General features: G+C 43.3%; 2 protein-coding genes across 3 annotated transcripts in view; both read left to right on the top strand.

The window, feature by feature from the left end:
- The first annotated feature begins 3,730 nt into the window (after positions 1–3,730).
- Smim26 (small integral membrane protein 26) lies at positions 3,731–5,670 on the top strand. Its single transcript, XM_057781565.1, has 2 exons — positions 3,731–3,932; positions 4,779–5,670. The coding sequence occupies exons 1-2, from the start codon at positions 3,818–3,820 to the stop codon at positions 4,985–4,987; spliced, it is 324 nt and encodes a 107-aa protein (XP_057637548.1). The 5' UTR covers positions 3,731–3,817; the 3' UTR covers positions 4,988–5,670.
- Positions 5,671–6,930: 1,260 nt separating this feature from the next.
- Dtd1 (D-aminoacyl-tRNA deacylase 1) overlaps positions 6,931–14,497 on the top strand; it is a 223,348-nt gene continuing 215,781 nt past the window's right edge. For both annotated transcript variants that reach the window (XM_057781019.1, XM_057781018.1), the window contains exons 1-2: positions 6,931–7,079; positions 10,860–10,950. In XM_057781019.1, the coding sequence (XP_057637002.1) occupies positions 7,037–7,079; positions 10,860–10,950 (134 nt within the window). In that variant the 5' untranslated portion in view covers positions 6,931–7,036. The remainder of the gene's footprint in view (positions 7,080–10,859; positions 10,951–14,497) is intronic.

The following is a 14,497-nucleotide window of genomic DNA, read 5'->3' as shown; positions in this document are numbered from 1 at the left end:
TGTGAGAGAGAGGTGGGAGGATTTCAAGGGTTGTTTTCTGACCTTGATCTTCTCGTTATCTAAACTGGGAATAGTATGAAATGTGTGAAGCAAGACTTTTGTTGCTGTGGTTTGTAGGGCAGGTGCCTCCTTGGTTGGTAACTGGCCAGGTGGACTTCCGGAATCACTCGCTGATGGGCCTGAGAGGATTCAACAGAGTAATGACACATTTATCTTGGACACCAAACAAGCTACCTGGAATGAGTACTGATTTTAATTAAAATTCTATCCATAAATATGTGTGTGTATGTATTTATGTATATATGTGTCATACACATGTCAAAACAAAACATCTTTACCCTAAAGGACTTACATTAAATAAATTCCCTCCATTTCCTAAACCCAGGGCAGTTCTTCATAAGTAATCAACCTTCTCTTCCATGTGTTTTGTTGGTGATGCATTTGGTTTTAGCCACTGTCTTTCAGCTCCTACTTTTGTTCTATGAAGATATTAAGAAATTCCTCCCTGCCCTCCAGTTTTGTTAGCTGGACTTTAATGTTATCAAGACTTATATATGTTCTAACCTATGAGCCATAATTCCCGCCCCCCCCATGGAAGTTGATTGTAAAAACTAAAGGAAGCATCTGCCCATCACAGAAATTTGTGATGATGTAACTGTTGTTCATGTTGGAGCCAGGTAGTACTGTTGACCCCTCATTCCTGCAGGGTTTAGGATCAGTCATTCCTCATGCCACTTGAAGGAAAACTTTCCAAACTATCAAAGTCACTTTCATTTTTTAACATTGATATATATGTGTGTGTGTGTGTGTAACGGAGGGAGGGAGGGAGAGAGAGAGAAGGCAAGCAAGAAGATAATGCATGCCCATGGAGATTAGGGCACATTGTGCAGGAGCTGGTTCTCTCCTTCCACCTTGTGGGTCCCAGGAATAAAATTCAGGCCATCAGACTTGGCAACTAGGGCCTTTACCTACTGAGCCCCAAAGGGAATAAGAAAGTGAGTCCTAAGTAAAGGCAAAGAAACTGTGAATTGGATATTGGGCCACCAAACTGATAATAGTTTTTCACCTTTTGAGTTCAGATTTGTGCTCTTTGTCTGCTCTATGCTTTAGAAGTATTTACTGTGTAACAGTTATAGTTTAAAGAGTTTATATAATATTTCCTTTCCCAGAGGTTATTTTTATGTAATTTTCAACTGAGACACATAGAAGAGTACTTAAAATCAAGTGGGTTAGAACTAGATTTCCTTATTGGACCTATCTGTTACAAATGAACAGAAGAAAGCACATGATAATTCCAGCTCGGGCAGGTATTCTCTCCAATAAAGTGAGATGAGAGCACCACAGAGTGACAGAGAAGACCTTTGGGCTCCAGGGAGGGCGAGGAGCAGATGCTCACTTAAGTGGATAGCACTGAGCCCAGTGTCCCGCATGAAGACCCTGAGCTGTGTTTGAAACCAAAGCAGGCCTCTGACTTACCTCAGGCAGGAACTGAAATGGTCAGTTGAGGTTGAAAAGCTAGGACTTAATTGGCAGGAAGGATGGGAGAGAAAAGTGTTCAAAGTTGATGGATGAGATATCAGAGGAGGGGGTCAATACAATCATTGCCTTCGTTAAGGGACAGGAAGAGAAAGTTCATTTCTCAGGTGTAGCAGTCATAAGTTCAGCTCTGTCCATTTTCAGGAACTTGTGTGATGTACACATTAGAGGTGCTCAGCAAGCTGACAGTCTAGGGATCTGTATGCAGCAGAGCCTCTGGACAGACTTGTTTCCCTAGAAAGTAGGCAAGTGGAAATAATAGTTATTTTGCTTTTTACAGCTGCATTGAGATATAATTTACATACAATAATGTTACCCAGTTAAGTATACAATTCAATCAGTCTCACTAGATGAAATCTACGTGTTGGCCATAGACTTTCTCCCTCTATTTATCAGTTTGATTTTAGGTTTTATGTCTGTCTATCATTTACCCTAATTCATTGAAGATTGATACATCTTGCCAAGTGGTATATAACTTCTTTATCTAATTTTTACTCAGCTATTTGAGTGGTTTCTACTTTTGTTGCTGTGAATAAAATATGTATGAACACTGTGCACAGGTCTGTTTGGACACGGCTTTTCTCTTGAGGAAGGTTGGGAGTGGAGTAGAGCGAAATAGATTGTAAGATTGCTGTGTGTTCAGTCTTAGGGGCTGGAGAGATAGCTTAGTGATCAAGAAAGCTTGCTGTTCTTCCAGAAGACCTGAGTTGAGATTGTAGCACCCCCATATTGATAACTCATAACCACCTGCAACTCCAGCTCCAGGGGATCTGATGTCCTTCTCTGGTTTCCATGTGCACCCATGTATATGTGGCGCACGCCCTCACACACATACACTCTTTTTAAAAGAAAAATAAGTTCGAAAAAAAAAAAGGGTATGCCAGCCTTGTAAAGCCAATATAACATTTTCTGCTCTCCTCAGTAAGAACTGCAACTGCTCAGCTGGGCTGTGGAGCTGGCTCTGTAGATAAAGTGCCTCCTGCGTAAACAAGAGGACCTGCGTTCTGACCCCCAGCGCCCACATGAAAAGGAAGGCACAGCTGAGCTCCTGTGATTCCATTGCTTGGGAGTGGAGACAAGAGGCCCCCTGGGCTTACTGGTGACCCTGTCACAGAATTAGGTGGAGAGTGATTAAGGAAGAAACCTGATGTCAGCCTCTGACCTTAAATTTTTTTTTTTTATTCAGTGGCTTGTTTGCATTTTTCCCAGCGACGACTTTTAGGCCCAATTAATCAGCTTTCCTTTTGTGGTTCATGCTTTTTGTATCCCAAGAAATCTTCGCCCATTCCAGGATGGCAAAGATTTTTCTTTTGGCTTGCTTCTAGGTTTATAATTTTAGCTTTTAGCATTAAACACACAATCTTCTTTGAGTTAAATATTATAAGTATATATTTCTACAGTGTAAACATAAATGTAAAAGGAGCCCTGGGCGATAACAGGGCAGGGTGGTAGGGTCAATGGTGTCAATTGCTTTAGAAGTCAAGTTTGAGTTAGGACGGAAATGGTCAACGCAGGTGCACCAGCCCGCTCCAGTTATTCAGTCTACGGGTCTACGGGCGTGCGGACAAAGTGTTTGCTTAAGAAAAGCAGTTGATGGACTCGAAGGCTTTTCTTTTTTTTTTTGGTTTTTCGAGACAGGGTTTCTCTGTGGTTTTGGAGCCTGTCCTGGAACTAGCTCTTGTAGACCAGGCTGGTCTCGAACTCACAGAGATCCGCCGCCTGCCTCTGCCTCCCAAGTGCTGGGATTAAAGGCGTGCGCCACCACCGCCCGGCCGGCTTTTCTTTTTTGAGATGTGTACACCTTTCTATGAAGGAGGATGAAAACCAATAGTGTGATAAACCGGAGTGGTGGGTGATAGGGTATAATTGGGACAGGACCAAGGGAGCTCTAAAGAACTAGACATGGAGGTCTAGATAGGTACGTAGTTGCGGACACAGTGTCTTCCAAAATCTGACAGCTGTTAAAGGAAATGAAGTCAACTATTTTAAATACCATCTGATACATGGAGGTCATGCATTACAAGAGAGGAAGTTTCAAGTCGCCATCTTCTTCCCATCACATAGTATACAGTGTAGTCGCCAGCAGGCAACTGAGATTCTAAACTATGGTCCCCTAGATAACTTCAGACCGAGCCTGAATTAACTGTGGACTACTAGTCCCTAAATGCATCGCGGTCGGAGCAGGAAGTAGCCTAGGGCTGGCCACCTATTGGTGGCCGCTGCGACACACTGATTGGAAGGCCGCCCTCCCCGCGGACTCGGCGGCTCACTTTGTGGAGCCATGCGTCCTGAACGGGCTACTTTTTGGTACCGGCGGATGTCCATGGTCTACGCAATCAGCGCCTGGGGGGCGCTGGGTTCGGCGATTTTCCTTACACGTAGACAGAAGGAGCCAGGTAGGGTTCCTCCGCCCGTCGAGATCGGCCTCGCAGCCTCCGCTTCCGGCTCGTCGCCCTGGAATTCACCGAAGCGACCTTCCCTGCTTGAACCCTGGGGTAGTGCAAAACTGCTGCTAGCGGGTACTTAGGTAATTTACAGTGATGGAATCTGCAGAGAGAAAGACTCCTCCAGGAACTATTAAGTATTGCCACCTGGATCTGTCTTACTGATTAACACTGTCCCAATGTTCACTTGGAATATGTGAATTCACCTGGTGGCTCCCAGAGGCTCGAATGCTGCTCATTTCCTTGAGACCCTGTCGCGTACGGCGAGCAAGCCGGTTCAGGTCTTAACAACAACCAAGAAGTATTAAAATCATCTCAGTTATTGGGTGGAAAAGGAACTCCTGAACCTTCCAATACGTGTGGAAATGGAAGGAACACGAAAGTCAGTTGGTGTAAGCGCTAGGGACTGGGGTGTTAGGATGGAAGGTGACTCTTAGTGCCTGAAAATACTCTAAATCAGTTGTGGTGCTGGGTTGCTCAGGCTGAATAGACTAAAAATCACTGAATAGTGCTTTGTAAAAGGAATTTGTATGATTTGTTAGGTACATCTCAATAAAGCCATTGTGTAAACACTGGAAATTCTACTTGGTCATGAAGGTTGCTAGCGGTTTGAAAGTTCACACGTATCACGGTCGTCGTGTATGCCCTTTTCTGTCTCTGATTTTTCTTTCCAAAAGAAAGATAATGGCAATAGACATCTGGTGGCAGAATCATGCCCTGTTTTATGTCCACGACTTTAATGACTGATGTCTAAGTTAATAACTCAGGTTCTTTTCTTTTCTTTTCTTTTTTTTTAAGGTTATGGAGAAGAACAGAAGGATGGCTGGAGGGATGAAGCCCCTCTTGCTACATGCGAAGACTCTGACTTTGACAGGGAAATAAGTGAGCCCCTTGACGAGCCTCATCTGCAGACATTTGTAAAGAATCCAAACAGTTTTATGTCAGTCACTCAGAGGATCACGGACCATCTGAAGTCATGGATTGGTGGGCCTGGGCCCCAGTCGTGATCAACTGCTGAATTCGGAAAACAAGGACTGGGCTCTTTGTTTGACAGATGCCTTGATTTTCATTTTGTGCTTGTGGAAAGAATGTATTAATTTGACTTTATAAAATATAATCATTACTGTGCAACTGATGAATTCTTCAGGGAACTGAACACATAATTCGAGAGGTGGTCTTCTGTTTCCATGGCTGAAAGATGATATAGACCATTGCATTTTTAAAATTACATTTATTTGTGAATGACATGTGTCTGCGTGTGTGCGCGTGCTGTGATGTGTTCATGGAGGTCAGAGGACAGTTTGTAGGAGTTGGTTGTCTCCTTCCACTGTGGTTCCAGGGTTCATATTCATGGTCATTGGGTACCTGCTGAACCATTGCATTGGCCCTGAAATTTTAGTTTTGGAAGTTTTACTTATGGGGCTGGAGAGATGGCTCAGCAGCTAAGAGTACTTGCTGCTCTTCCAGAGGACCCAGGTTCAATTCCCAGCACCCATACGGTGGCTTAAAACTGTCTGCAATTCCTGTTCCATGGGACCTGACACCCTACCACAGACATACATGCAGGTAAAATGCCAATGCTTGTAAGAATCAAACAAACAAAAACCAAAAAAATCCACAAATGTTGCCCTGACAAAGGATCAGTGCTGCATTGGGATCCTGAACACCCAGTTTAGTTGCCGGCCATCTAATAAAGACTTTCTATTGGCTTAAACCCATGTCTGAGTAGTCTTCTCTAATGGTACCTGACAGCAATACAAAGTCTCCCTCTGTACCCCAGGCTGGCCTTGAACTTCTGCCTCCAGAATGCTTGCATCACAGACACGGGGCCACCATTCCTTGGCATCTTTTGGCCAAATAACAGCTCCTTGCTTTTTATCAAATTCTTTTCTGAATCTGTCAATCCTAATAGAGGCCTTCAAAGTGAAGGCATTCTGAAACAGGTGAACCTTTTCAGATATCCCCATTTCTATCTCTACGAAGAGTCTCATTATATTGTTCACACTGGTGGTCTTTTTTTTTTTTAATTTTTGTTTTTTTCTTTTTTTTAATATTTATTTATTTATTTATTTATTATGTATACAATATTCTGTCTGTGTGTATGCCTGCAGGCCAGAAGAGGGACCAGACCCCATTACAGATGGTTGTGAGCCACCGTGTGGTTGCTGGGAATTGAACTCAGGACCTTTGGAAGAGCAGGCAATGCTCTTAACCTCTGAGCCATCTCTCCAGCCCCTACACTGGTGGTCTTTAATTCATGGACTAAAACACTCTTCTGTGTCTTCTGTGATGCTCTCCCCCCTCCTTCCCTCCCTTTCTTCCTTCCTTCTCTTTATTGTTTTTATAATTAACACGTGTTCTACCACTAGGCTACAAAGATTTTTTTTTTTAGTAATGAAAACTTGCTAGAGTAATATCTACAGCTCGTTGTAACCTTCTAAACTCCCTTACGGTCTATTTCATTCAAATTTCCTAACAACCTTATGATGGGGCAAAGTATTAGATTCGTATTAGGAAGGAATTAGAATTCTAGACTCCTATACCTATTTACCATAGTGAAGTGTCTAAGATAAAATAATAGTTTTATAATTATATGGTTACTTTAACAGCAGATGCTTTTCTTTAGCAACAGGCTTTTTGCTGAGGCTGGAGAACTAGTGAAGAGTTTGAGGAAATCTGAGATCGGAGGAAAAGGATTTAGGGCAAAGTTGAGGGAGAAAGAAACTAGAGCAGAAATTAAAGTGTGTCTGGGCATCGTGGTGTTCGGGCTGGCAGTTCGTGACTACGCCAAGGGTTTAGCGTGGAGCTCAGCTGTGGGTGGGGCGGGGCCTACCACGGAGGGGCGAGGTTATGGATAGGTGGCAGATGAGCGAGATTGACATGGGCGGGGCCAATTGGTGGGTAGGTGTGGCCGACGTGGGCGGGCCGCAGCTCAGGGGAATGGGTCCTCCCGGAGCGCTTCCGGGTGTTACCGACAGAGGGCGCCGGCCGAGGAACTGCCTGTGGAGTCGCAAGGTCTGACCACACGGCCTGTCCGAGTAGCCACAGCCGCCGCCATGAAGGCCGTGGTGCAGCGCGTCACCCGGGCTAGCGTCACAGGTCAGTCGGGCGGGACCGGGCCCGGGAGGAGCAGCCTCTGGCCCCCGCGACCCGCTGTTCCGTGTGAGGGTTCTCCGCAGCCCCGAGTTGCCCGGCAGCTCCGGGCAGCGCCGTGGCCGAGAAAACCCGGCACGTGCTTGGCCACTTACGGGCTCAGGCTCCGTGCTTTGGGTGCAGCATAAACCCTCATCATCGTCATCATCATCATTATAATCATCATCATCTTTGTGTGTGTTTGTGTGTGTCGCACAGACAAGGTGGCAGAACCTGCGAGCATCCCCAGGGCCCGTTCTTGAATGCACTGTTGCACAAACAACACATAAGGAGCATTTCTAGAGCGGAATCTCCCGTTTCCCACTTCCCTGTCTGGCATGCTGTATTTTAGCACCCTCTTTTTGTATATATATATATATATTTAAATGATACTTGGTTCATGATAAAATGCACAGATGAGGATTGTTCATTGTTTGAGCTCTGGCAATTGTGTGCAAATACGTGAAGGCATCCCAACTAGGTGCATAGTGTTCATTGCGTCTGGATGTCGGGCCTCTGAACCCTTCCTTCAACCATGGGTCAGAACCACAGAATTCAAGATGACATGTTTCTTTTTTTCCCCCACTAACTAATGTGTACCAAGACATTCAACCATTGGTTGAATGTGGTAGACTTTTGAAGCAACCGGGATCCAAATGGTTATTATACCTACTGTAGGTATTTGAAAAGTATTTAAAAAATTGAAACGACAGGTGCTACACGTTTAGTATTTTAGATTAAAAAAATACATTTATTTATTTAGTGTGTGTTTCTGCGTGTAACTGGACTTTGGTGTCTGGGCCAAAGGACAATTTAGAACTGTCACTACCATGTAGGTCCTTGGAATTCAACTCAGGGCATCAGCCTCGGCAGCAAGTGCCTTCACCCACTGAGCCATTACCAATCTAGTGTTTTAATTATATATATGCAGAATTACATTTTTAGGTCAGATGCCATGGTAAACACATGTAGTCTCAGCCACTTTGGAGGCTGAGGCAGGAGGATATTTTGAGCCCAGGAGTTCAAAGATTGGTCAAAAAAAAAAAAAAAAAAAAAAAAAGAGAGAGAGACCAAATAACCCTCCCCCCCAAAAGTTTCAGGTCAAGTAATAAAGATACATTTTTCTTCAAGCTATTTTATAACAAATACGTCTTGAGAATATAAAGTGTAATCCACACCCAAGACCCCTCCCCCACAAGGACCTCAACCACATGTGTAGGCCCTGGAGTCCACCTTTTGCAAGCTTCCTCATTACCTTCGAGTTTGGAAGTCGTCCTGGATTAATAGGAGTAGAATAAAACCAGGAACTTTGATAACATTTCAGTAACTCTTCAAGGACAGGAAAACTGCGAACATTCATTGATGAAGGGTTCTTTTGCTCTTTTGGGGGAGAATCTGTCTGCTTTATGTGGTCACCATCAACATATTGAAATTTTGAACTTTGGTCCCTTAAACCCTCCCTCTTGCTGGAAAATGTATTTTTGGTTGTAGGTGGTGGCACATCTACATCCCAGCACTCTGGGGACAGAGGTAGGAGTCTCTAGTTTGAGTCCAGCATGGGCTTCCTAGTGAGTTGAAGGCCAGACTGAGCGACAGAGTGAAACCCTGTCCTGTAAAACCAAGATGTGCAAGACCCTGGACTGGTACTTGCATGAAGTGTCTAACACTCTTAGAATTTCCCTGGGGAGCCCTTTTATCACACCTACGCTTAAGCTAATGAGACAGTTTGGGATAAGAGTTAGTGATGGCCTGAGTAACAGTCGGTTGTCTAGAGTGGATGAATCCATTGCCCGTAGTTTCCAGATATTTTCCAGGTTATCTTGAGTAGTAGCGGGGCATTATCAATCAGTATGTTTCCATTGTTTGAAGCAATTATACAGGGCCTATGTAATTAAAAACGTTTGCCACGAAGTCTGAGGACCTGAAGAGAGAACCAACTCCTACAAATTGTCCTCTGACAACTTGTGCTGTGTCACATAAATAAATATAAAAAAATCAATCAATTGTAATGATATAAGTTAATCGCTCCAATTAAAAAGTAAAGCTGGTATACATGCAGTCTGTGCAGGTGGGATCCTAGGCTGCTGCGAACAGGTTGCTAGGTGCATTGTTCAGAGAGGAGTTTGTGCTAAGTCCAAACCAAGCGGAGTCCCAGTTTGTTAAGCTGTTCCCTAGGCTTGCATGCCTCATTACTTTGAAACTCATTGCTGAAAAATAATACTAGGAAATACTAGAAGTCGCTCTTTTTTATAAGCCATGATGTTTCTGTGAGAGCATAGAACTGGGTGAGTACTCCAAAAACAGTACAGCTGGTACATGTGATAGTCTCAGATCAGGCAGTGCTGTTGTGTGGCGTGTGTGCTGGTTGTACTGCACACCAGACCCAAGGCTGCATTAAAGGGGCATGATGATGCAGCCTGAATGAACACAGCCAGGAGCACTTTAGACAAATTAGATGTTGGTTTTGCATTAAGTTTTGGTGTTTGCACATTCAGAAACCTATTGTTGCTAATTTTTTTTTTTTAATTTTGTAACACTTGCCTTTGGATATGTGATTCCATATGTGATTATAAGTCAGAGTTAAGGAAGATGGGGTTTAGTCTGTGCTCCCTTGTTAGGGATATTTGCAGATTTTATTGCAGAAGCAACACACACAGACACACACGGCAGAGTTCATTCTTCTATTCCTGACTGGAACATTAGGTCAATACAAAATGAAAAAAACCAAACAAAACCACAGTCATATAATGAGATTGGGCAAAATGGAGAAAATTATCAAGGTTGCCACTTAAAATACGGGTATTATTTTACCATCATAATGATGAATGCTAGTCTAAATACTGTGCCAACATTTGAGATATTGGCTAAAGGTAGTAGGGAGTACACTTAGCTATAAATACATACACAGATATTAGCATGGTGTTCTTAGAGTTTTTTTTTCTTTTCTTTTTTATGGACAAAGTGCATGATTCAAAAAGAATTAGCGGTCCTTGGCTTAGAATGCCACATTGGTCACACGCTGGGAGAAGATGGCAGTTTCTGGAGTGATGCTTAACACATAAGTCATGGTGTTTATGGATAATAAATTTGCCTTTGCAGTAAGCTGGAAAACATGTTTGTTTTTAGGCCATGGACATTTCCCATTCAGTACCATCTGTGGTTTGAGTTACTAGAGTTGCTGATTTACAAGAAAAACGGGGATCTCCTTTCAGAGAATTAGTCTTGCTGAGCTGGAGTCTCTCTCAGGGGAGGAAATCACTGCTCTGGTTCTCAGATGCATATATGAAACTGTGGAATGTTCTAGGCATTGTACCCAAAGTTGCAGATAAGATCCAGTGCTAGGGCTGGAGACATGGTTCAGTGGTTACGAGCACTGACAGCTCTTCTGGAGGACCTGGGTTCAATTCCCAGCATCCACATGGCAGCTAACAATTTGTAATTCCAAGATATAGCACCCTCACACAGAGATTCATGCAGGCAAAACACCAAAGCAAATCAATAAAAATAAATAAATTATTTAAAAAAAAGATCCGGCGCTAAAACCCTTCCTAATGATCGATTATTCACCTCCCAGCTCTCATTGGTTCCAGATAAGAAACCAGAGTGGATGGGAGTTACTGGCTCATGTACTCACTCACTTTAACTGAAGAACTTGTAAGGATGTGTGATGTTAAGAATGGCTATCGCGTGCCTGGAGTCATGTCTTGATGCCTGATTACGTCTTTTCTCCCCTTTGGTTCCTGGTAGTTGGAGGAGAGCAGATAAGTGCCATTGGACGGGGCATCTGTGTGCTGCTGGGTATTTCCGTGGAAGATTCACAGAAGGAACTGGAGCACATGTAAGATTTGGATTTCTAAGCCATTGCTAAGTCACGGCCTATGTGCTGGCCATGCTGGCCACTCCTGTAATATTTTGTGCTTATAATCCGAGCCTGTGTCGATTTGAACCCTTGTTTCATGCTGATAAGACTGAGGAAGAGTAACGTGCCCACACTTGGCCACTGTCAGCCGTGAAGTAGGTCCCCAGTTTGCCTTATTCTTATGTGCCATCACCTCTGCAGACAATGTTGGGTGTCCTCTGGGTGATTCCTCTTTAAAGTGGAGCCAGATGACTGAGTACAATGCCCAGTTGCTCACTGGTCACGTAAGGATCGGAACTCAGGTTCATGTCCTTGCTCCAGGACATGGGCATACTCACCCAGTAAAAACCTGAACTTGAGTTGGCTGGCTCCCCTGAAGCTGGTACTTTTTTTTTTTTTTTTTTTTTTAATAAGGCAAGGCTGTCTTAATACGCCAGTCTTCATCTGTTCCTGCATCTTCTCTAGTACCACCTGCTATATTCACTTCAGGTGCTGCCTCTTGATGCCCAGAGCCTCAGTATAGCTGTCTTGTTGTCTCTTTGTTATTACACTAAAAGCCAGGCTCAGAACCTAATCCCTGCCAAGGCATTGATGACTAATAAGGGTAGTGTGATACTACAGAGATGTTGGTATTGATAGAGTCAGTCCCGTAGGAACTCAAATGGAGTAGAGTGGGGGAGTGGGTAATAATTGGGTCTGGGTTTAGGTTTCTTTAATATTGGGATGGCTAATCTTGGTCATCTATTTGATTAGATTGAGATATTCACAGGAGATTAGTAAGGGTTTGTCTGTGAGTGTTTTTCCAGAAAGGAGTAACTAAAGGGAAGGCCTCTTAGTGGATATAGATAGCACCATTCCATAGGCCAGGGTCTAGAAGGAATAAAGGGAGAGACATGCTAACCATGTTAGGAGCTGCCCTACCCTGCCATGCCCTCCCTGCCATGTAGCATAGTAATACCTGAAACTTGAGGCAACAGAAAACTTTCCTCCTTGCAGATTTGTTCTTTTAGGCATTTGGTTCATTGATGATCAAATTGATGGACACAAGGTTATCCATTTGACTTACGACATTATTTAATACCAGCATTTCTGTGTAGCTGTCTGGATGACCTGTCTGTTGGCAAGAGTGGAGTACTAAATCACCATCACTGTAGTTTTAGCTGTAGTAGTGTTTCTTTTGTGGACTTGAGTGCCCTTGTGTTGGGTGCATGTTTAGAATTGTAATATTTTCTTGGTGGAGTGTAGTAAGGAGTCCACTTGTTGGTTTCTGGCTGCTTAGCCCCAAAATAATCACACAGAAACTATTAATTAAATCACTGCTTGGTCCATTAGCCCTAGCTTCTGATTGGCTAACGCTTACATATTAATTTAACCCATTTCTATTAATCCTACAATTCTTCCTCCCCCTTTTTAACAGGATTCCCGAAGCTACCTAATGTTTGACTATGGGTTTTTACATCTATTCCTCTAAGTTACTGGGTGAAGCTTTCCTGATGATGATTATGCTAGGCTCTGGTCTAGAAGTATAGCAGAGTATCATTAGGAATCATTTCACTGATTTTTTTTTTAATTGTCGTGTTTGGTTCTATCCTAGGTCTCTGAGCTATCCCAGTTCTAGCTCCTGGTCCTCCAGACAGTGTCAGGCATGGGCTTCCTCTTGTGTGTCGGTCTCAAATTGGACCAGTTGTTTGGCCACTCCCACAAGTTCTTCTTCTCCACCTTTACCCCATGCAGGCAGGATAAACTGTAGGTTGTAGACAGACTTTTCTTTCCTGCCCACCAGTTCCCAAATAACCAACATGGAGACTCAATATTAATTATAAAAACTTAGCTGATAGCTCAGGCTTATTACTAACTAGCTCTTACAACTTAAATTAACCCATTTTGATTAATCTATATTCTCCTATGTGGCTCTCCTGTCTTTCATCTTGTACCTCCTATTTCTTCTCCATGTCTTGTTGGTCACTCCTTTGACCTTACCCTTCTTCTTCCCAGTGTCCTTAGTCTGGTTTTCCTGCTTAACCTTATCCCGTCCAGTTATTGGCCAACCAACTTCTTTATTAAACCAATTATAGCCTAATTTATACAATATACAGAAGAGTTAATCCACAGCAGTTGGTTTTATGCTGGGTTGGTGTCCCAATCCTGCCACTTGAAGCCTTGCCTGGCTACAGAAGATGGCCAGTTCAGGCTATGCATTCTTTATTACTAGGACTCTTAGCTAGGGTCACCCAAGTAGAGTCTTGAGAGTTTCCAAAGTAGGTTTCTACCTTGCCCCCCAAGTGCCCCATAATTTCAGTCCTCTCTCACTCAATCCCCCCATTCCTCCTGTTCCCATCCCCACCCACCCCAGTCAATCCACAAAATCTATTTTATTTCTCTTTCCCAGAGAGATCCATGCGTCTCCTTTTGAGCTCTCCCTATTACTTAGTATCTCTGGGTCTGTGTACTGTAGCGTGATTATCCTTTATTTTACAGCTAACATCTACTTATAAGTGAACACATACCATGTTTATATTTCTGGGTCTGGGTTACCTCACTCAGGCTGATTTTTTTTCTAGTTCTATCCATTTGCCTGCAAATTTTATGGTTCTCTTTCTTTCTTTCTCTTTTTTTTTTCTTTCTTTCTTCTTTCTTTCTTTCTTTCTTTCTTTCTTTCTTTCTTTTCTTTCTTTCTTTCTCTGTATCTATCTATTTGGTTTTTCTAGACAGGATTTCTCTCTAGCTTTGGAGCCTGTCCTGGAACTCTCTGTAGATCAGGCTGGCCTTGAACTCACAAAGATACTCCTGCTTCTGCCTCCAAAGTGCTGAGGTTAAAAGCATGTGCCATCACTATCTGTGTTATAACAGCTCAATAATACTCCATTGTGTAAATGTATCACATTTTCTTTATTCATTCTTTGGTTGAGGACATCTAGGTTGTTTTCAGTTTCTGGCTAGTAAGAATAAAGCTGCAAAAATTTGGTTGAGCAAGTATCCTTGTGGTATATGAAATATCATTTAGGTACATGCCAAAGAGTGGTATAGTATGTCCAACTGCCTCTGATCTGCTGGCAAAATCTCACCTCCTTCACCTCAGAGTTCCTGTCTCTCCTCAGAAGTCCTGCCTCTTCTCCCCTGCCTAGCTATTGGCCATTCAGCTCTTTATTAAACCAGTCTGGTGCCTTAGTCAGGTGAGTCAAAAATATAGACACATCTTCACAGTATATACAAATATTCAGTAACACCAGAGCTTGGGCTTTTTAGTCTATAGGGTGGGGACTGGGTCCAGCTGTTAGGACAGTTGGAATGTTCTGTGGGTGGAACCTGACAGTTGGAGGGCCTCTGGGGAAGGTGCCTGGCCACTGGTGTAGCTCAGAGGGGCTTACATTTCCCTCTCTTTTGTTTATTATTGATAAACAGTCAGGTTACTGGGAGGGGGCCATGTTATCATTAGACTTCTTCCTGTTGAAGAGGAGTGTCTAAGTCCTTTGGGTGAACTTGATCTTCACCATCAGGGCCTCTGGCTCTGCAGCTAGGATTTGGT

This window comes from Chionomys nivalis, chromosome 9, assembly GCF_950005125.1.
Source record: "Chionomys nivalis chromosome 9, mChiNiv1.1, whole genome shotgun sequence".
NCBI lineage: Eukaryota > Metazoa > Chordata > Mammalia > Rodentia > Cricetidae > Chionomys > Chionomys nivalis.
The sequence above is the reverse complement of the archived record's forward strand: the minus strand, read 5'-3'. Positions and strand labels throughout refer to the sequence as shown.